Raw genomic sequence first — 21,636 nt, forward strand, 5'->3', positions numbered from 1 at the left:
CCTCCTTGTGCATTGATGTTCATGTGCCCCCCATCCTGCACCCACTAAATAAATGTTTTGAAAAACTAATAACTAAAACTGAGGATAAAAAGAAAAGAATAAAGCACCAGATGGATCTAACCTTTTGATATTGTAAGGTGACAGTCACTATAAAGTGATGACCATCGTAAGATAAACTACAGAGTTCATGCTGGAGACTTAAGCAGTTGAATTGTTGTTTTAAATCTCACTCCTAATTTTAATTTAAAAAAATTTAATTGAAATTTTTTTGTTTGTTTTCTTTTCAGCTTGGTAATTCCATCAGCACACCTTTAAAACGTCGTAAAGTAAACAGTCTTGCAGCTTTTACTCACCCTGTGTCTTTAAGTTGCCAAAACTTTGACAGTGTCATTTTAAACTGCCGAAGTATACGAGTTGGAACACTCTTCCGACTGTTGGTAGAGCCTGTCATTGTAAGTATGTTTTTAAGCTGTTGCTGTATAATAACAAGAATCAGATGCCTCTGACCTGGTTAATCAGTGTATTTTAAGTTTGCTCAATTAAATTACTGAAGTTAATATTTAAAATTTCAGATTGCTTTAAGAGTATATAAATAATAACCCATTAAAAACTGGTGTCTATGTAGATAGAACATAAATTCAAAATTGTATTAGATTTACTGTAGGAAATGCATGTGACTCTTATACTTACAGTTAAGTTCTGTCATTTGGTATTTTACTATACAGTTTGGGTATCCCTTGTCTAAAAATTAGAAATTCTCTGAAGTCTGAAACTTTAGTACTGACAGGAACTTAAACTGCATTGCTGGATATGGTGATATATACTCTGAGCCAGATATGCTGCTGTATACTACCAGCCATTTTGGAGTCTTGATGGCATCAGGATCACCAGGAAGTTGGGTGTGGTGGCATGATTACAAGCAAGCAAACAAAACAAACCAACTTGGATAGTAAATGAATTTGAGGCACATTCCTCAGCCTCAAAAAAAAAAAAGTTGAGTTGGTTTTAGGGGTAGACTACCCTCAGTGATAGACCTCGTGCTTAGTACACTCAGAACCTGTATTCAGTCCTCAGTGTTGGTTGCCAGTGAAGTTTTAGATTTTGGAGAATTTAATTTTTTTTTTTTTTTAGATCAGGGATTTTTAACCACTAAAGTGTAAGAGAATATTCTGCACAAACATTTCTAAAACATGAACCTCCTTTGGTCCTCAACACTTTAGAATTTTGGTTAAGGAACACGTCGGTGTTTGCTTCTCATGTATCTATTTACTGCTGTTAGTACATCTTACTCTTCAATACCTATCAAAACATTTGCCTCCTCTTTTGATTCTCTTAACTTCTCTAAACATCCAAGATTATTTATTTATTAATTAGACTTAATGTTAAGTGCTCTCTACATTGAAATAATTAGAAAATTAAATCATTTTATAACCACCAATAATAATTCAGGTAAAGAGTGTCAGGGGTGCTAAAACCACTGCGTTAAAGATATTCACTGACTTGAAGTATCTTTGCTCAGATTATTTAGTTATAAATGGAGAAATATGGAAGCAGACCAAAAAGCCCAGCAGTCACTGCTGAGGCAGGTGATTAATAACATGAGCAGTGAGACAGCCTGGCACTTGCAGGACCACAGCACGGGGTCTCAGCACGTCACCGATGTGCTGCTCTCCCTTAGAATGGAGGGATTGCACTTGAAAACAAGGAGACCCTCTAGTGATTGTATGCTGTGTGCAACTTAGGTCTCATAAAAGCCATGTCCTGGAGAACAGAGAGGCAAGTCTGTAGTGTGGACACAGTTGGTATTTGCTGTATAATATTGACAGAGTAATGGCTGAGGGAAAGTTAAAACAAGGAATGATGGACACTTAAGTATAAACTGTATATTGAAGAAGTTCATCTTCATCTCTTAGATTTGCTGATGTTTTAGTTGTGTAGCAAATGTGCTCGTATTTAGAGGCTTCATGCCGAAGGATTTAGGGGCGAGGTAATGACTGCTGCCTGCTTTGTGGCTTTTTTTTTTTTTAGTAAAAATATAATTTATAAACAGTAATAGAGTAGATATATGAAAATATTAACAGTTAATGAATCTAGGAAATGAGTGTTCTCTGTAATATTCAAGTTCAAAATAGCAGAAGTTTTTGGTTTTTTTTTTCAGGGGATGGGGATATTTTATCTTAAATTTAAGCACATGGTATATGACTCAGTTTTCCTGCCCTTTGTATACTTATGGACCATATATACCATTTAGAATATGTAGAACAAAAATCTCAATACGTCTATCATCAACACTAATTTGTCCTTTTTTTTCTAAAGTTTTCTTTAGAGTCAATCAAGATACATCTAGATGGTAAGCTGTTTTTATCTGTTCATGCACTAAAGTTTATACTGATCCATTTCATAGTAATATTTGTTTAATTAATTAATACGTTGTATAAAGTGCTTCATGTAATTTTATTTTGCAATGCAATTAAGCCTAATATTTTAGAGTCTCCTTTTTATTTGGAAAAATTATGTTTTATTAATGCAGTTCTTAAGAATAGTATAGAGTATAGTAAATTATTAATTTTAAGCTTATATTTCGTCCATTTTTTTGGTTTGTCACCTTAAAATTTGTTCCTTTTTCATTTTTCTCTGTTTCCCTCTAGGACCAGAAAGTGATCCTGTAGAGATTATTTTAAATACCTCTGATCTAACTAAATGTGAATGGTGTAATGTCCGGAAATTACCAGTAGTGTTTCTCCAGGCAATACCAGCAGTGTACCAGAAGCTGAGCATGCAGCTACAGATGAGTAAAGAAGATAAAGTTTGGAATGATTGTAAAGGAATAAACAGGGTAACAAGTAAGTCTGTAGACAAATTACAGTTAAGATAGGTCTGCTGAATACCAGGAGTGTTGTAGAAAGTGGAATGTTTTATCAGTGCATCGTGGGAAGTAGAAGCGATGATTTTCAGGTCAGTCGGTACTTATTTCATTTGGTAGGAATGTAATCTCCTTACTGTGATGGGTACACCAGCCTCTGAGGAAAGGCCAATAGAGAGTAGAAGGGTTGAAGATAAAACCTGGGTTTGCCCATTTTAAAAGGTTGCAAAGTGGGTTAAAACTCCAAGGATCTGAAGTCTATAGCGCTTACTTATTTACTTAAAATGAATTTAACTGATATGACTGCTGAGTTAAGTTTGTCTAAGGAGCTGGGACTAGAAACTTCTGAAGGACATAGAAGAGGTCTTTATTCCTTAAATAGATGCAGTTCTTTACTTTGTGCTATAACAGCACAGCTGTTCATATACTAAGTACATTTGGGGCTGGGGCGATGCTTCGGTGGTCAGGATCACTTACTGCTCTTGTAGAGGGTATGGATTTGTATCCCAGCATCCATGTGCAGCTCACAGTTATCTGTAGCTTCAGTTCTAAAGGTGGAACACTCCTCTGGACCCTCTGTGGGCACCAGACACACAGTCCTACACAGACATACATGAAGGCAGACACACACAAACAATAAAAGTAATTTATATAAAAAGAAATACGTTTTAGCATTAATTGCAGTTGCAGCTTAGCATCGAGTAGGTGCTAATATAGCTGTCAAAATGTACACATTAGTGAACAACAGCCTCTGCTGGTACAGGTCTATTATGTAGAGATAATACTATGTGTTTGGCTTTTTCCTAACCATCCTTGGTAGAAATGCTGATTGATATATTTTAAGATCATGATTTAGTTTTGATCATTTTGGAATGGTGGTTTTCAACCTTCCTAATGCTGTAACCCTTTAGTACAGTTTCTTATATCATGGTGAACCCCAGCCATTATTGTTGCTACCGTTGTAAGTCATAATGTAAATATCTGATATGCAACCCCTGTGGAGGTTTGGACCCATCAGTTGAGAGTCATGTTTTAGAAGTAGATTGTTTTTAATAGCTTTGTTAATGATCTGGTGCCTTTGGTAATATTTCTGGGTAATACTCCTCATTTTCCAGTATTGTGATTCCCCATGTGCCAAATACTGTTACAGATATATATTCCAGAACTTGTAATAATCTAGGGAATAATTGATTGGTACTGTTATTATCTGCGTGTACAAATGCACGTGTGCGTGTGCATACACAGATATGGACTCCAGAGGTGGTCCAGCTTTTTGAGACAGGGTCTTTTACTGCTCGAGATTTAACATAAAGGCTAGCCTGGCAGGTAGCAAATCAGCAACCTGCCTGTCTCCGTCTCTCTTTATGTGGATTTTGGGAATCAAATAGAGATTCTTTCTCATGCTTTGTAGGCAGACGCTTTACCGAGAATTATCTCCCAAACCTTCTTCTGGCCTTTTTTAAAAAAGCGCGTTTCAGTATTCATCGTGTAGCCCAGGCTTTCCCCAAGCTCTTGGCAATCCTCCTGACCTCATTTGACAAGCGCTGGAATGAAAGGCACAAGTCACCAGACCCAGCACTCGTTCGATGCTTTAGAACTCTCGACTCAGTCTGTTCAGTCTCACAGCTCTATTTATTTCTTTTCAGGTTTAGAAGAACAGTACATTATTTTAATTTTTCAAACTGGCCTTGATCATCAGGCAGAGGTGGTCTTTGAAAGTATCATTACTGACATTGGTATAAGGAATAACGTTCCCAACTTTTTTGCAAAAATTCTTTTTGATGAAGCCAATAGCAGACTTGTTGCCTGTACAAAAAGCTATGAAGAGAGCATCAAAGGAAACTGCGTGCAGAAAGAGAACAAAGTGAAAACTGTAATTATATTTTAAAATCTTACCATAATTTTAATAGTTGGGTAATTGTGTTTGCTTTTGTAAGGGATCAAAACCCTGTTAGCTGGGGATCAAAACCAGGACTTCCACACTTGTTAGGCAGACACCTTGCCATGAGAGCCATACCTTCAATAACAATGAGTAATTTTAAAATGAAATGTTTAAATATTGTTCATTTTAATTTTAGACTTCAGCAATTCATTTTAAAATTAAAGAAATTTAAATTTTAAAACATGTTTTAGATCTCCTTTAGTTCCCTTTCCCACTCTGCTCTTTTCTTTTTCTCCCATCTCTCTCTTCAGACTGCATTCACTGCTCACTCAGATTGCTGCCCTGAGTCCTAGGGCTGAAGTTTAGGTCCCCTGTGTATAGTCCTATTTGTTTACCATAGCTGACAATATTGGACGTAAAGAACACACTCTGACGTTGTTCAAATCTGCATGCAGATAGACAGAAATGCCTCAAAGTTAGGCCACTCTCAAACTTTGTGGTCCGAGGAGCACTGGACCATTTGCACAGCAATTCAGTTTTGCTAGTTTTGAGATTTACTTAGTTTATTTGAAATAGATCTTTCAACCTGGCTACAATGTGGATGGTTCAAGGCATGATTTGAAAGGTTTGTTTGTTTCAGGGTCTTGTTTATAAACAGATGGCAGACTGGCAGTCCTCCCTGTATATCTGAGGTTCTGGAATTACACATGTGTCCCCCACACTCGGCTAACAACTTTGTTTTGGTTTCTGTCTATTTTTATAGCTTTTTTTATTAGATATTTTCTTTATATACATTTCAAATGCTATCCCGAAAGTTCCCTATACCCTCCCTCCGCCCTGTTCCCCCACCCACTCACTCCCGCTTCTTGGCCCTGGCGTTCCCCTGTACTGGGGCATATAAAGTTTGCAATACCAAGGAGCCTCTCTTCCCAGTGATGGCCGACTAGGCCATCTTCTGCTACATATGCAGCTAGAGACATGAGCTCTGAGGGGGTCTTGGTTAATATATTGTTGTTCCACCTATAGGGTTGCAGACCCCTTCAACTCCTTGGGTGCTTTCTCTAGCTCCTCCATTGGGGGCCCTGTGTTCCATCTTATAGATGACTGTGAGCATCCACTTCTGTATTTGCCAGGCACTGGCATAGCCTCATAAGAGACAGCTATATCAGGGTCCCGTCAGCAAAATCTTGCTGGCATATGCAATAGTGTCTGGGTTTGGTGGCTGATTATGGGATGGATCCCCAGGTGGGGTAGTCTATAGCTATTTTTAAGTTGATTCCTACTCTGTAGCTCTATATAGCTTAGGTCTTACTATAGTCTAGGCCAGCCTAAAGCTTTGTAATCTGCCTACTTCCTACCCCCACTTGAAGGGCTGGGATTAAAGGCAGGCATTAACATGCCTGGCAACTTTTTTTCCTCTTTAGTGCTCTCCCAGGTGATTATTTGGTGTGTCCAGTGAGCCGTATATGTGGCCCCAATGCACAGTCTTGATGATTGAATTAGACCCCATACGTGTAGTGGGAGGCAGGAAAGAGGAAGAGAGGAAACCTTCCTCGTTTACAGAGATTTTACAGAAAGCAAGTGCGTGGACTCAGGTTTTCCTACAGTGTTTATTTAGCTCACTGAACTGTGTGTTGTTAGCACCTGTGCCCCAGCTCCCACGACTGCTTAGCCTTTGCACTAAGTTAGGTTTCCACTGCTATCAGAAAAACTAACAAAAGAGGAGCAACTTTGGGATTTGTTTTATTTTAGCAGTTGTTCAAGTCTTGCCACTATGATTCAATATGAGTAGTAGACTTACAGAAACTAGAAAAGGCATTATAATATGCTGTCTGGAAGCTGCTAGTGAAACTAGCCCCATTCCTAGCTTTTTGTTGGTTTGTGTATTTAAGCACTATTCATACTTTTCTAGATTGTTATTTTCAGGCTTGCTTTGTTTGTTTGCTTTTATTTTTGAGGCAGGATCTTGCTATGTATCCCTGGCTACCCTCAAACTCAACTTTGGAGACCAGGCTATCTGAAGCTTCCAGTGAGCCTGCCCACGCCTCCTGAGTGTGCTTAGGTTAGGTTATATATAGGTCTGCATTTTCCATTGAAATGCTTCTTCTGCCTTGTACTTAACTCTTTTTATTAAAAATATTTCCTAGTTAACTTCACAAACTGGTTATTTTTTTCTGCCAGGTGTCATTTGAATCTAAAATACAACTTAGAAGCAAACAAGAATTGCAGTTTTTTGATGATGACGAAGAAGCTGGGGAGAGCCATACAATCTTCATTGGCCCTGTAGAAAAGTGAGCAAATGCTTTTTATGTTTTCAGTGCTTAAAAATGTCTGTTTCTGTGTTAAGTAATGTTTTCTTTTTCTTCTGTTATAGATTGATAGTATACCCACCACCTCCAGCTAAGGGAGGCATTTCGGTTACTAATGAGGACCTGCACTGTCTAAGTGAAGGAGAGTTTTTAAATGATGTTATTATCGACTTTTATTTGAAGTAAGTTAACTGACTTATTAGCAAACCTGACATTCTGCCATTGTATGTCTTTTTAAATCTTTGCTTTCTAAAATCAGACTTTTAATTAGAAATTTTTGTCACTGCCATATACTGTGACACGTGAGAAGACTAATTTTCTAATCGAGTTTCTTTCTCTAATTTTGTTTCGTCATTTTTAAAAATGAGAATAAGCTCTTCCAGAGGTCCTGAGTTCAATTCCCAGCAACCACATGATGGCTCACAACCATTTTAAATGAAATCCGATCTCTTCTTCTGGTGTGTCTGAAGTTAGCGATAGTGAACTCATACACAAGTAAATCTTTTCCGCGGAGAATAAAGGGTTATGAGAGTTGAATGAGGTGCTACATGTGAGACAGTAAGGAAGTGCCAGTACAGTTTTCATAAACACTAACTTACTATGTGTTTACTGTATGTGTAGTGAAAGGGCACATACATGAAACAAAATAAAACTCAGCCTCCTTATATCCAGGTTGGTGTTTTCTAGTTCCTAGATATTTCAGCATCTCTTAACTCAAAGCATGTTTTGAAACCTGAAAATTTAATTTAATAGCCTAGTAGTGGAATTCACTTCACACTTTGAGGGAAAGGACATTTAACTTCTGCTCCAGGGATCTGATATCCTCTTCTGGCTTCCAGTGCCACCAGCACTCAGATGCACACAAAACATAAAGTATGAGAAATGTATTTCTAATGTTGTTTTGGATAGCATTGTAGCTCAGCTTGGCCTGGATAGGAACACTTAGCAAGCATGTGTGAAATCCCTACAGCTTTTATGCCTAATTTTTCTATAAAATTATTAGAAAAGATTGTTAAAAGTCTCTAGCTTGCTGTTTTTTCTTTCTCTTTCTTATTTATTTATTTATTTATTTAAGATTTATGTGTTTATTTTATGTATATGAGGACTCTGTTTCTGTCTTCAGACACACTAGAAGAAGGCGTCAGATCCCATTACAGATGGTTGTGAGCCGCCATGTGGTTGCTGGGATTTGAACTCAGAACTTCTGGAAGAGCTGTCAGTGCTCTTAACCACTGAGCCATCTCTCCAGCCCCCTAGCTTGCTGTTTTTAAAGCCACCTGTATAAGTTCTATTGGTAGGAAAACGTGCTTTTATTCCCTTGGTGAGCTAACCCTTTATCATTATGTGATGCCCTTCCTTATCCCTGATCTTCCTTTTCCTGAGGCTGCTTTGTTGACAGTGTTGATATTTCTTTTCACTTTCATGGCAGGCACTTCATCCTTTTATTTTTAGCCCTTTAAGTCATATGTAATATTTTGGAGTTACTGCTACTGCTGCTCCTGCTTCTTTGGGACAGAAGAATATCCCGTGCTGGCCTTAGTCTTACTGTGTAGTTGAGGATGACCTTGGGCTTGTGGTCTTCCTGCTGTTTAGGATTGTAGGCATATACTACCATCCTTATCTAGGAGCTGGAAACTTGTTTATATGGTGTTTGGAGAGTAACCCAAGACTTCATACATGCTCAGAAAGCACTCTCTCAACCAACTTACCCTTGCTGTTTCTGTTGTTTGTATTTCATACTGAAACAATCTTAATTTTTTATATATCCTAAAATATTTATAATTTATAATCCTGACTTTATTCAGTACTCATATTTATAGTTAAGCTTCCAATTAAATTTTATATAATAAACCTCTGATTTAAAACATGCAGTTAATAAAAGAAATCTAGGAAAATACATCATACTTTTAAATTTTTATTTGTATCTCATATTTTGAGAAGTGAAATAAAAGGATTGTTTTTCTCATTGTTCTGTGAGAGTTTTTGTTTGTTTTAAGATTTAATTTTATTTTTATTTGTGTGTGTAGGCAGATATGTGCACAGGTACCTACTCCTAGAGCTGGAGTTATGGGGCATGTGAACCACCCAAGTAGTTGGTGGGAACTGAACTGGGGTCCTTTGATGGAAGAGCGGGAAGCACCTTCAATTGCAACCCCTTGTTTTACTTGATAGAGAAAGGATTTGGGGAGATGGTTAAGTGGGTAAGGGTACTTGCTCTGTAAGCAAGAGACCTCAGCTTGAATGTTCAACTCTTCTGCATAAGGCACATCTACCTTCATTGTCTGTGACCTCAGGGTGAGCAGAGACAAATGGACACACCAATCTGGCTGTCCAGCCATCAAGGCCATAAGAGAGTTATAGGGGAAGATTAATGTCTTTTAAAACCACAGATTTGGAGGCTGGAAAGATGGCTTAGCAGTTCAGAGCACGTGCTATTTTTGCAGAAGACCCAGGTTCACTTTCTTTTTTTTTTTTTTTTGATTTTTCGATACAGGGTTTCTTTGTGTAGCCCTGGCTGTCTTGGAACTCACTTTGTAGACCAGACTGGCCGCAAACTCAGAAATCCGCCTGCCTCTGCCTCCCAAGTGCTGGGATTAAAGGCATTCGTCACCACACCCGGCTCCAGGTTCACTTTCTAGCACCCACATGGTGGCTTACAACTGTCTCTGACTCTAGTTCAAGGGGATCCAGCATCCTCTTCTGGTCTCCTGGGACCTCAGGCACACACATAGTACACAAATAGGCAAAATACACACATACATAAAATAAAAATAAATCTTTTAAACATATGAATTTGGCTATATACAAAAAGCATGGAGTTTTCGTTTGGCTTTTAGTTATTTGATGGCAGGGGTTTTGTGGGGGTTCTACTGTGTCAGTTTTGGGCATCACACTCAGGTTGTCAGGCTCCATCCATGCCTTTATTTGCTGAGCCATGTTGATAGCCCAGAGCAGGTGGTTTTGTGCATGCATGCTTGTGGTTTTTCTCGTATTTTGGAGACAGGGAGGACCTTGCTGTGTCTACCAAGCTGGTCTCTTATTCACAGCAATCCTCCTGTTTCCGCTCTTCCAAATGTTGGGATTTTAAGTAGGGACTATCACACCTGGTTTGGCAGCTTTCTTAACCCACAAATACCTTATCCTCACCCCTTTTGAGTTGTACCTTTATTTATTTAATTCAAATTTTTGAGTTTTTAAAAGTTTCACTCTGTAGTGTAGCCTGCCTGGCATTGAACTTGGACTATAGCCTAAACAATCCCAGAAATTTCTATTTTCCTATCTGCTCTCGAGCATGAAAAAAATGTAGTCAAGAATAACAATGCCCAACTAAGTTGAAGTTTTCAAAAGTAGCTTTTGGCCAGCAAGAGCAATATGGATTTTCTTTTAGGTATAGCTCCAATCTTCTAACTAGCTTACTATGTGTTCTGTTAGGAATATTATTGCAGAAATCAATAACTGATTCAAACTGTGTGTTGAGGGGATTATCTTTTATAATGCCTTTTGTAGGGCCCCTGAGCTGCCTCAGTATAAGAATTCTTTCTGGTCGTATCCTTTTTATTGAAGCTCAAGCTTTGGGCCAGAGAGAGAGCTCAGTAGGTGATGGTGCTTGGCGTGCTCCATGCCTGCCTGCTGCCCAGAAGCCACAGTGGGAAGAAAGTACTGACTCAGCAAAGCTGTCTCTACTCATATGTTTCGGCATGCACAATAATATCTTTTTAAAACTTGAGTTTTGAAATTATCAAATGGTATAAAGTACAAGGCCTTTGAGGAGAACAGACGTCTAAGCACTTTGTATTTCGGTGTAAGATTTCACAAGACTTTCATACTATCTTATCAAGGGAATATGGCCAAAAACCTGATTCACCTAACTTCTGTGACAAGTTTGAAACATAAACAATTAAATTTATTAAATTATAATTTCCCTGGCAATATAAGGGATCATGGATGTTTGTTTATATAAGTCTCCAGCACAGTAGCAAGAAAAACAAGAATGTTTTTAAAAAAGATTTATTCACTTTACAACCCAATATCAGCCGTACCTTTCTTCCTGGTACCCCCTCATGCAAGTCTTCTCCCCATTCCACTTCCCCTTTCCTTCTGAGAAGGGGAAGCCCCTCTCACGGTGGATTCTTAAGTCTTTTATTTCATGCGTGTGAGTGTTGGCTGGCATGTTTGTATACCGTGTGCACACTGGAAGCTAGAGTTACAGATGGCTGTGTGCACACGTGACCTGACTGCTGAGCCGTCTCTTCAGCTCTGGGACTAGCTTCTTATTCTGCATAATATTCTTAAAATTCTTCTTCCTTGTCCTGTTTATGGCAGCCATTCCTTCTGAGTATCATATCGTATATATTTTATTTTTCCATTCATTAGTAAATTAGCATTTCTGCTAATTTTTTTTTACAGTTTTGAATAATGCTTCTGTGAATCTTTCTAGAAAATATTTCTGTATACTTATTTTTCTGGGTTAGAGTTTGTTTTTAAAACATATCTTTCAAGTCATAGTTTTAATTCTTAAAAAAAAAAAGACCCCTTTTATTGCCTAAGATATTTTGGGGACTAATAACATCTAGTACATTGAGTAGACTTCATTTCTAAGATAGTGGTTATGGTGGCCAAATAAATGACTATTTGTATATTGAATGAACTGTGATCTAGTATATGGTAATTGTGGGGTTTTTTTTCCTTAAAATAGATACTTGGTGCTTGAAAAACTGAAGAAAGAAGACGCTGACCGAATTCATATATTTAGTTCTTTTTTCTATAAACGCCTTAATCAGAGAGAGAGGAGAAATCCCGAGACCACTAATCTCTCGTGAGTCAGATCCTTAGCAACTCCTTTAGTACTTGATGCCTTAGTACCCGTGAGTAGTAGTTGCCCATCTCACACGAGACGCCAGGACAGTCCTGTCCCGTGGGTGAAATGCTGGAGTATTTGGGTTTGACCTGTATGTGTCCTTTCACACACATTGTTTCTAGCTTGCTTGTAATGTGGTATAAAGATTAGATATCTGTGAAGCTGTGTTCTTCAGTGGGAGATGATAAGGAGAATGGTGTGTCTGAGTCTTACATGGCTAGACTTTTCCTCAAAAATATTTTCTCAATATTTGAGTTAATTGATGCAAAATGAAAGGCTTATGGTGATAATTTAAAACAAAGTCCATTCTTGTTTCTTGACTCTCCCACTGGGAACAGCACGCAGCTGAGGTTCATTTATTCTTTATGGATAAATATACTTTTAGCTGCCCTGAAATAATCTTGCACTCGTTTTAAGGGGATAACTTTAAAAAAAGAAAAAATTCAAGCCGGTGGTGGTGGTGGCGCACGCCTTTAATCCCAGCACTTGGGAGGCAGAGGCAGGTAGATTTCTGAGTTCGAGGCCAGCCTGGTCTACAAAGTGAGTTCCAGGACAGCCAGGGCTACACAGAGAAACCCTGTCTCGGGGGAAAAAAAATTTTTTTTTTTTACTTCTATTGAGCAACATCTTTTATTACTGTTTGTCTCAAAATAATATCATTAATTATATCCTGATAATTTCAGGATACCTAGAATTCCAAGGCTGTAGGCCTAATACCTAGAACAGTGGAGCCCAAATAGGACTCCTTTGTATTTCTTCGATGGTGATGAAACCATCACTGTTGTCCTTTGCTCTAAGCGTTCCCTCAGTGATGCTGAGACAGGAAGCTTGAGCCTGTTTTGTTTTCTCCTGTTCTCTTTATGGACTGGGCGCTGAGCCAGAGCTTTGGTTTGTACTAGGCAGAGTAGTGCTCTCTACACTGAGCTGCATCCCAGCCCTTAATCTGTTTTTTTGTTTGTTTGTTTGTTTTGGTCTTGGTTCCCTGCCCCCTTTGAGACAGGGTTTCTCCGTGTAGTTCTGGCTGTCCTGGAACTTACAGAGATCCTCCCTGCTTCTGCCTCCTGAGTGCTGAAATTAAAAGTGTGTGCCACCACTGCCTGATATTTAAGCTGTACTTTTAATAAGCTCTTAGAATGACTGTTTTCTGACAAGTTAAGGAAATTTCTATTCTGCTATCACATCTGAATTTTTTTTTTTTTTTTTTTTTTTTTTTTTATGGTTTTTCGAGACAGGGTTTCTCTGTGTAGCCTTGGCTGTCCTGGAACTCACTCTGTAGACCAGGCTGGCCTCAAACTCAGAAATCTGCCTGCCTCTGCCTCCCGAGTGCTGGGATTAAAGGCATGCGCCACCATGCCCGGCTTTCACATCTGAATTTTTTACAGCTGGCATTCAGGTTTTAATTGATCAAAAGATTCAAGATTGGCACATTATCTTGTAGCAACACTTGAGTTGGGGTTGTTATGCCAGATAAATTATATTTTCTACTATTTAAGAATTTCCTAATCTTTTATCATAGACTTGAAATAGATTTTGACCACAGTTCATAATTTATGGTGTTTCTCTGCTTATTTTCAAATAGTGCATATTTTACTTGATCCCTTCCTTTCAGCTCTCAGTAAATCTTGCTTTGTTAATCATCTCAGCATAGTTCCTAAATAGCAACACTGAACCAGTTAAATGGTAGAAGCAAAAAGAAATCCAGCCAGGAGAAGCATTGAAGCTCTCTAGAATGCTGTGAAATGAACTAAAGATTCCTCCCTGCAGATCAATGATGAGGCTTCATGCCTTCCCTTCCTGACATCATCTAAGATATTCTGCATTCTGCTCATGTGTCTGGAGTGATGGCACAGTAACGAACACTTAACCGCCCTTGCGGAGGGCTAAGGTTTGGTTCCCAGCTTCAGATGGCAGCAAATGGTAACCTGTAACTCCAGTTCTAGGTACCCAATGCCCTCTTCTGACTCGGGCACCAAGCACATGAGATGTACATACATATAGGCAAAGCACTCATACACCTAAAATAATAATAATACGTGTATGTAGTTTAAAAATACTGTGTTCTTTCTTCAGCCTGTTAAAACATCAGGTGAAACTGTGTGAGGTGTTACAGCTGACTCCTCTAATTATAAGCTATAACTGTGATAACACTTGAAGGTGATTGATCTCTTTCTTACAGGATACAACAAAAACGGCATGGGAGAGTAAAAACGTGGACACGGCATGTAGATATTTTTGAGAAGGATTTTATTTTTGTACCTCTTAATGAAGCGTGAGTAAAATTCTATGTTAATGTGATGATACAGTCTTTTTTTGAATGAAGGGTTTGTTTTAAAACATCTTTCTGAAATTTGTTCTATGTATTAAAAATACTTGTGAAAGTAAACACAGTTTTCTGCTGAGTCGTAAGACAGATTTTTACAGAGTATATTGGATAGCTTATTCTAATTATATTTTATTGGTCAAAGTACAAGAAAGTCATTTTTAAAAATGATGATTGTATGATGCAAGATTGTCTGTGGAGATTACCTTGTTTAGTAGGAATCTTCGGTTTAAAATTCACTCGTATTTAACAGTAAAGGAGAAGGTGGCTGGATTTATGGTTTACTCAATTGAAAGCCATGCTATCTGAAGCAGTCTTGTAAGTGCTTGTAGTGATGCTCTGAAACTTCATTACTGTTCTCCAGTGACTCTTGACAGTGTTGATGCATCATACAGCTTTACCATGTGATTAAGACTTGAGAATTTGTGTTTTTTTCTTTCTTTGCTTTTATTTTAAAGAACACATTTGAAAGAATTTGGTCACTGGTTGTGCTCTTGGAAGAGTTTGAGGTAGAGGTGATCTGTGAGAGTGAAAAGTAGCACTCTTGTTTGGCAAAAGAGTTTTTTGTTTTCTGGCATGCACAGTGACATAGTATTGTACTCTCCTTAGACAAATTAAGAAATGCCTTAACTTTGTTCCTTTTTTCTCTCTTTATGACTGTGTGACTGAAACTGGTATAGTGTAGGGCTGTTTCTGTGCAAACATGTACTCATTATCCTATCCGTTCTTCCTTTTCTTTCTGTAAAGCAAATTCACTTTGTAATGTGAGCAAACCTTTTCTTTCTTTTCTTTTTAAATGTTGTAGTTACACGAGGATCACTTCAACACAATTTGAGGTTAATTTGAACAAGTATATTAAGATCCCCTCTTAAAATAGATTGTTTTGGGGATCTCAGTAGCAGGCTGCTTGGCTAAATTTTGGCAGGCCCTCAGTTCTATCCCAGCATTACTATGTGGTGGTGGTGGGGATTTTAATTAGGAGAGCATCTCTCAAGTCAGAGCATCAGTTATAGCTTCAAAGCACAAGTTACTTGACTGAATTTTTTATGCACAGTATAATAAAATTCATAAACAAGTTTAAATTTATTCTGCATAGAATAATGTTTCTTAGATTTATCACATAAAGTCACACAAGCTTCTTAAAAGAAAGAGGAGAGTTGTTTATAGGGTCAGAATAGGAGAGTGTTAGCGTTGGAATATAATGTAGGGCCACTATGATCATTGTCCATATCCGTAGACATCAATATGACATATACGGGCTGGAGAACTAGCAGAGTTGGGGGCCAGTCCAGAATCCTGCACCTATGAGTTGATGGGAAACAGTCTGTGAATTTCTAGTCTTTTTTTTTTTTTTTTAAGAGGTTAAAGCCACACTACTGGATAGGCCACCATTGATGTGTAATCTGCTTCATTTTAATCATGATGTTAATCTTTGGTTTTTTTGAGATAGTGTCTCCACATGCAGCCTGAATGGCCTGGCTTGCTCTCTATAGACCAAGCTCCTTGAACTCAAAAAGATCTACCTCTGCCTTCTGAGTGCTGGGATTGAAAGCATGCACCACCATACCCAGATCAATAGTATTTCTTTTTGAAGATTTATTTTTTATCTTATGAGTGTTTGCCTGCATTTCTGTGCACCACTGGTGCCCTCGGAGGTCAGAAGAGGGCACCAGATCCCCTAGAACTGGACTTTAAAATGTCTGTAAGATGCCATTGGGTGCTGGGAACTGAACCCTGGGGTCTCAGCCAGAGCAGTAAGTGTTCTTAGTCAGTGAGCCATTTCTCTAACTTCATGATGCTGATTTTCTTTAAGCCCTGTATTTTTGAAGTTAGAAGTGATCCTATGCCTCAGTATTGTTCTTTAAGTTAGTAGAAGAAAGGCATTTTGCCTAGTTTTTAAGTGAAGCAGCAGGAAATATATAATTCTCATAGTGGCATTAATAGAGAGTGGTAGAGCTGTGAGACTACACTCACCATGTTGCTTCATATTTCATAAATACTGTTTTTCAAGATTTCATGTAGTCCATGCTGTCCTCACACTTGATAATATAGCCACAGACAACCTTAAACCTTTGGTCCTGCTTTCTCTCAAGTGTTAATTCATGCCTGTGTATAGCATCAGTTTTTGAAACACACTTTTCTACTTTTTATCCTTTTTAAAACTGATGTGGAACTTAGGACTTCCTGTGTTTAGATATTGAAATAAGGACATTGACATAGTGTTTCTTCTGCTGTGGCCTGACCTAAGACCGTTGTATACTAATAACTAATTCTTAAGAATGGGAAAGAAGTTTTCATCCAGATGGCCTTTTGATTTGCTTGGGGGTGGTTTTTTGTTTGTTTGTTTGTTTGTTGTTTGTTTTTGAGACAGAGCTTCACTCTGTAGCTTTGCCTAGAATGTGCTATGTAGACCAGGCTGGTGTCAAACTCATAGAGATCAGCCTGCCTCTGCTGCCTAGTGCATCGCCCCACCTGGCACCCTTTGACCTTTTTAATACTGAGAACAAAGCCAGTATTTATGATCTTTGTAGTGAATGTTTTCAGAAGAAGAGACAATAATGTTCCTAATACTGCCTTGGAATTCATTTAGTACATACAGAAATAAAAATACAAAATTACCTAATGATGTTATGGGGTTCAGGTTAGGGATATAGCCTAACCTGAGGTAGGGTACTTACCTGATGTGACCAAGGCCTTGGGTTTGATCCCTAGTAGTGAAGAAAAATGTTTTCTAATGAGGGAATATTTTCTGGGCACCTTACTACATGACAAATATTGTACTCACCTAATTAGTCCTCTTTCATCTATAGCCTGTTCATTGCATCTATTGTTAGTAAATAAGTTATTAATGAGCGTTAGGCTACATAACTTTCTTTTTCTAGTGAACTATACTGTTGATAGCTGTAATGCCTGAAATAGCAACATGAACTTCCACTTGATAGTTAGAACTTCTTACTAATACTTAAGATTTCATAACAATAACTAGATTAGATAAGCCGTTTCCATTTAATATCCATTTCAATATAGCATAAGAATAAGGATTAGATATATATATATATATATATATATATATATTTTTTTTTTTTAATAATAAGCCTTTCTTTAACAGTCGGAAGAGACATGATAAAAATTTGGATTCTGTAAATGAAAAAATGCAGAAGATTGCGAGAATAAATTTAATACTTGTATAACAATAATTAATTATATTGTAATATAATAATAATAATAATAGGTACTATGATAACAATTAGGTACATAATGTGGCAACAACCCCACACACAAATACACACACACATACACAATTAGTGGACATTGTAGTATGTTAGCCACTGACAATAAGCAATTGAGAATAGATATAAACAATATAAGAATTTTAAAAGATCAGTATTTGTTCACAAACTTGTGGAAACCATTTCAATTGATAGCTTTTAACAACCATAATGAACTTTCCAATGGTATGTTCAGTAGTGTTGTTTGTTTTTACAGTGCACATTGGTTTTTGGCTGTTGTTTGTTTCCCTGGTTTGGAAAAACCAAAATATGAACCTAATCCTCATTACCATGAAAATGCAGTCATGCAAAAAACTCCAAGTGCAGAGGACAGTTGTGTTTCTTCTGCCAGTGAGATGGGTGCTTGTTCACAGAACTCTGCTGCCAAGCCTGTGATCAAGAAGATGTTAAATAGAAAACTTTGCGTAGCTGTGACTGATTCGAGTGCTGCACAGGAAGAAAGTGAGCCTTGTTACCGGAGAAACGCATACAGTGTGAAGTGTAGTATGAAAAAAAAAAATCATGCTATCAGTGAAAATGAAGAACCAAGTAACGGAGAATCTGCGTGTCAGGACATTTGTGATAGAACCCAAAGTGAGAATGGCCTCCGGGATGAATGCTTCAGTTCTGCACATCATCCAGGTACGTACTGATAATATTTTGAAAGGCTAAAGGAATTGAAAGTAGAACTGTTAAGGTTCTGTATTTTCTCTTACCAGACTTACTGAGGTAGAATTTATACACACACACACACAAATATATGCATATTTTGTTGCATGCACAAGTAGAAAAGGCTGACCATACTAAAAAGTACTGTATTGTACACTTGAAATGGGTGAATGTTACATGAATTTTATCACAGCTATTTAAAAACAAGACTAGGGAATAGCTCAGTGAAGAGAACACAGGCCCTGAATTCAGTCATCAGTACCACAGCATTATAAAGTAGTTTCTTTTTGAACAGTAATCTTACACATCTTAATGCGAGATGAAATAAATGAAGTGAATGGTGACTGTATGCATTGGAGCAGAGCTTAGGGCTTTATGTACTGCGCTATAGAGCTTCCAAGTGCCCCTTGCAAGTTGTTTGGTTGAGCAGACAGTTTGTTTGAGGATAGCCTCAAAACCCTAGTGGAAACTGAAGTACAAAATACTGTTTTATGTGGATTTCATAATTAACATGTCTATCTTTTCTTGTCGTTTAAATACTTGTTTTCCTTTCATATGTGTGCCCCTACATTAAGTATATCTTTATAATTAAAGGCAAAGTCTGTGAAGCTAGTATCATAGATTTTATCAGCTTTTTTGAGGAGCTCAAAGGCTCAAAAGTATGCTAAGGGCGCCTTCTAACCTAATTTTCCCATCTCTGAGAGAATGACAGACTGGTCTTATAAATAATTGTATATGAAAGATTAGGAGCTTATGAAAAATTTGTGCCTTGATTACTACCTGACTAGCTCAGTTCTATTTGGAATATAGTTCACAAGAACTATTTTAAATAGTTCACTTAATTTTAACTCTCAAATCCATGTAGTGTTCATTAGTGTTCACTAATAATGTCATATAACCTGCCACAGTAAATAAGTGGGTTTTTCAGCTGGACATGATGTAAAATAATTGACCAGATTGGGGATATGAAGCGCATGTGCACTTAAGATTTACAGTCACACTCAGAGAGACAGTGGGCTGCTGAGATGGCTCATTGGTTAAAAAGTGCCTGCCATTAAGGCTGCTAACTTGAATCCAGTCCCTAGAACCCAGATATTGGAAGGAAAGAACTGACTCCTGAAAATTATGCTTTGATCCACATACATAGTATGTGTATATACATACACAGTATGTGTATATACATACACACAGAGTAAATATATAAATGTTTGCTTCTTAATGGATACTTTTGTTTTTATTTGTTTTAAAATTATTTTTAATTATGTATGGTGTTTCTGGGTATGCGCATGCCAGTGAAAGTGCCCCGGCCCTCTAATGGACCGTCCTTATATGAGTGCTGGGAGCTGAACTGGGGCTCTTGTGAAGAGCGGTGGTATGCCCTTAACCACTGAGCTCTCCAGTCCCACTCCCCACACCCTCTTTCTATTTATTATTTTTTTGAGGCAGGGCCTTGCTGGGCACCCCTGGCCAACCTAGAACTCTCTGCTCAGACCAGTCTGGCCTCAAATTCACAGAGATCCTCCTGCCTCTGCCTCCTCAGTGCTGGGATTAAAGGTGTGCACCATTATACCCAACTAAAAAAAAAAGATACTTTTTAAAATTACTTTCTCCCATCCAAATTCTAATCAAGCTCAAGCCTACTTAACTTCTAAGTTCCAGCGAAAATTGGACACATGCAGAGTGGTATGACCATAAACTATAGTACATTTTAGATAGATTTTGAAATACTTTCATAGGTGCAAGGTAAATATTGTGTACCAATGCTTTCTATAGATATAAATGATTTGCTTCTAAACATAATATGATTGTATTGACTACTTTTTAATTGCCTTGGGATTTATACAGATGCTTTAGATTTAAACAAATATACAACACTTATTTATTTCTGAGACATAAATTGAAGAGGTTTTTGTGTGTATATAACAAGAGGGTTTACTGTTATTATGTATAGTTATTTATTGTAAGTAGTGTCTAATTACAGCATTTTGATTTATATACCTTCTCAAGAATACATTTTGTTTTGCTTCTCCCTCAAGATACCTTATTCATATTAATATTTTTAACACTTTGTAACTTTGTAACCTAGATTAAAGTAAACTTTTCTATCTAATACACCTAAAAGTAATTCTTTATGAATTTTTGAAATGTTGTACACTGTTTTAAACAATATTTGGTATATTGTTGTATTTAATATATTCAGTGTTGTATTGAAGTCTCTGAATGAAGTTTCAGAATGAACTTTTTATTTATTTATTTTATGTATGTGAGTGCACTGTAGTGTACAGATGGCTGTGAGCCTTTATGTGGTTGTTGGGAATTGAGTTTAGAGCCTCTGCTCACTCTGGTCAACCCTGCTTGCTCAGTCCCTGCTCACTCTAGCCCAAAGATTTATTTATTATTATAAATAAGTACACTGTAGCTGTCTTCAGACACTCCAGAAAGAAGCGTCATATCTCATTATGGGTGGTTGTGAGCCACCATGTGGTTGCTGGGATTTGAACTCAGAACCATCAGAAGAGCAGTCAGTGCTCTTAGCCGCGGAGCCATCTCATCGGTCCCAACTTTTTTTTTTTAAGACAGGGTTTCTCCAAGAAGCCTTGACTGTGCTGGAATTCTCTCTTTAGACCAGACTACCCTTGAAATCCTAGAGCCTCTTGTCTCCAGAGTGCTAGGATTAAAGGCACCCTTGGCTTAGAATGAACTTTTAAGAATGTCCATTTCAGTTTTATCCTAGGAATCGTTTTCTTTGGTGGTATTGACACCTACAGTTGTTTTGTGTAGTTTTATTCTGCTGAACATAGTAATATAAAACAAACTTACTCAACCCTTAAACAGTGGGAGTCTTTCTTGTTTATCACGTGACTGCCATATCAGGTTTCCTTTTTCCAATTTGTACAGAAGTAAGTCTATCTGTACTGTTCTTAGTCACCCTGCATTCTTTTCATGGTTTCATAATTTTAGTCTTTATAGTTTTATCTGTGTTCATTTTTCTATGGTTTATAACTTTTGGGAATTTATTGTTTTTTAGACTCTTATACCTTTCTATTTACTATCTAGCACCTACTACAAACATTTGACACACATCCTTATGCACACATACAGGTTTACACACATATTTATATAACTGTTTTTTCCCATAATTTTGGGGCCTGAGTAGTAGAACAGTTCAGTAGTTGACATCAATCCATGTTTTTACTTAGAATAACTCACTTTATACTTGTGTTACATGCTACAGCAGATTTTTTTATTACTAGAATTCATTTGAATATTCTGTCCTACGGGTCATAGGCATGGGAATTTTCTCATACAGTGTTTTCTGTTGTGCAGATGCCTTAAGCAAAATCAGACTAAACTATGGCGATCAGTCAGCAGATGGTGGAAAGCTGCTAGAAGATGAGCTCATTGACTTCTCAGAAGATCAGGATGACCCGGTAAATCAGATGTGTTGTAGGAATTCTTCCTGTTA

The 21,636-nt window shown here is 37.6% G+C and overlaps 1 protein-coding gene across 3 annotated transcripts in view; it reads left to right on the forward strand.

The window, feature by feature from the left end:
- Positions 1 to 21,636, forward strand: part of Senp6 (SUMO specific peptidase 6) — an 81,427-nt gene that overhangs the window by 51,976 nt on the left and 7,815 nt on the right. For all 3 annotated transcript variants that reach the window (XM_021172244.3, XM_021172245.3, XM_029481180.2), the window contains 10 exons: positions 288 to 452; positions 2,317 to 2,350; positions 2,649 to 2,843; positions 4,510 to 4,736; positions 6,927 to 7,036; positions 7,120 to 7,236; positions 11,751 to 11,870; positions 14,089 to 14,181; positions 17,719 to 18,143; positions 21,498 to 21,601. In XM_021172244.3, coding sequence (XP_021027903.1) covers positions 288 to 452; positions 2,317 to 2,350; positions 2,649 to 2,843; positions 4,510 to 4,736; positions 6,927 to 7,036; positions 7,120 to 7,236; positions 11,751 to 11,870; positions 14,089 to 14,181; positions 17,719 to 18,143; positions 21,498 to 21,601 — 1,590 coding nt within the window. The remainder of the gene's footprint in view (positions 1 to 287; positions 453 to 2,316; positions 2,351 to 2,648; positions 2,844 to 4,509; positions 4,737 to 6,926; positions 7,037 to 7,119; positions 7,237 to 11,750; positions 11,871 to 14,088; positions 14,182 to 17,718; positions 18,144 to 21,497; positions 21,602 to 21,636) is intronic.

This window comes from Mus caroli, unplaced genomic scaffold (genome assembly GCF_978045245.1).
Source record: "Mus caroli unplaced genomic scaffold, Mus_caroli_1 scaffold_11, whole genome shotgun sequence".
NCBI lineage: Eukaryota > Metazoa > Chordata > Mammalia > Rodentia > Muridae > Mus > Mus caroli.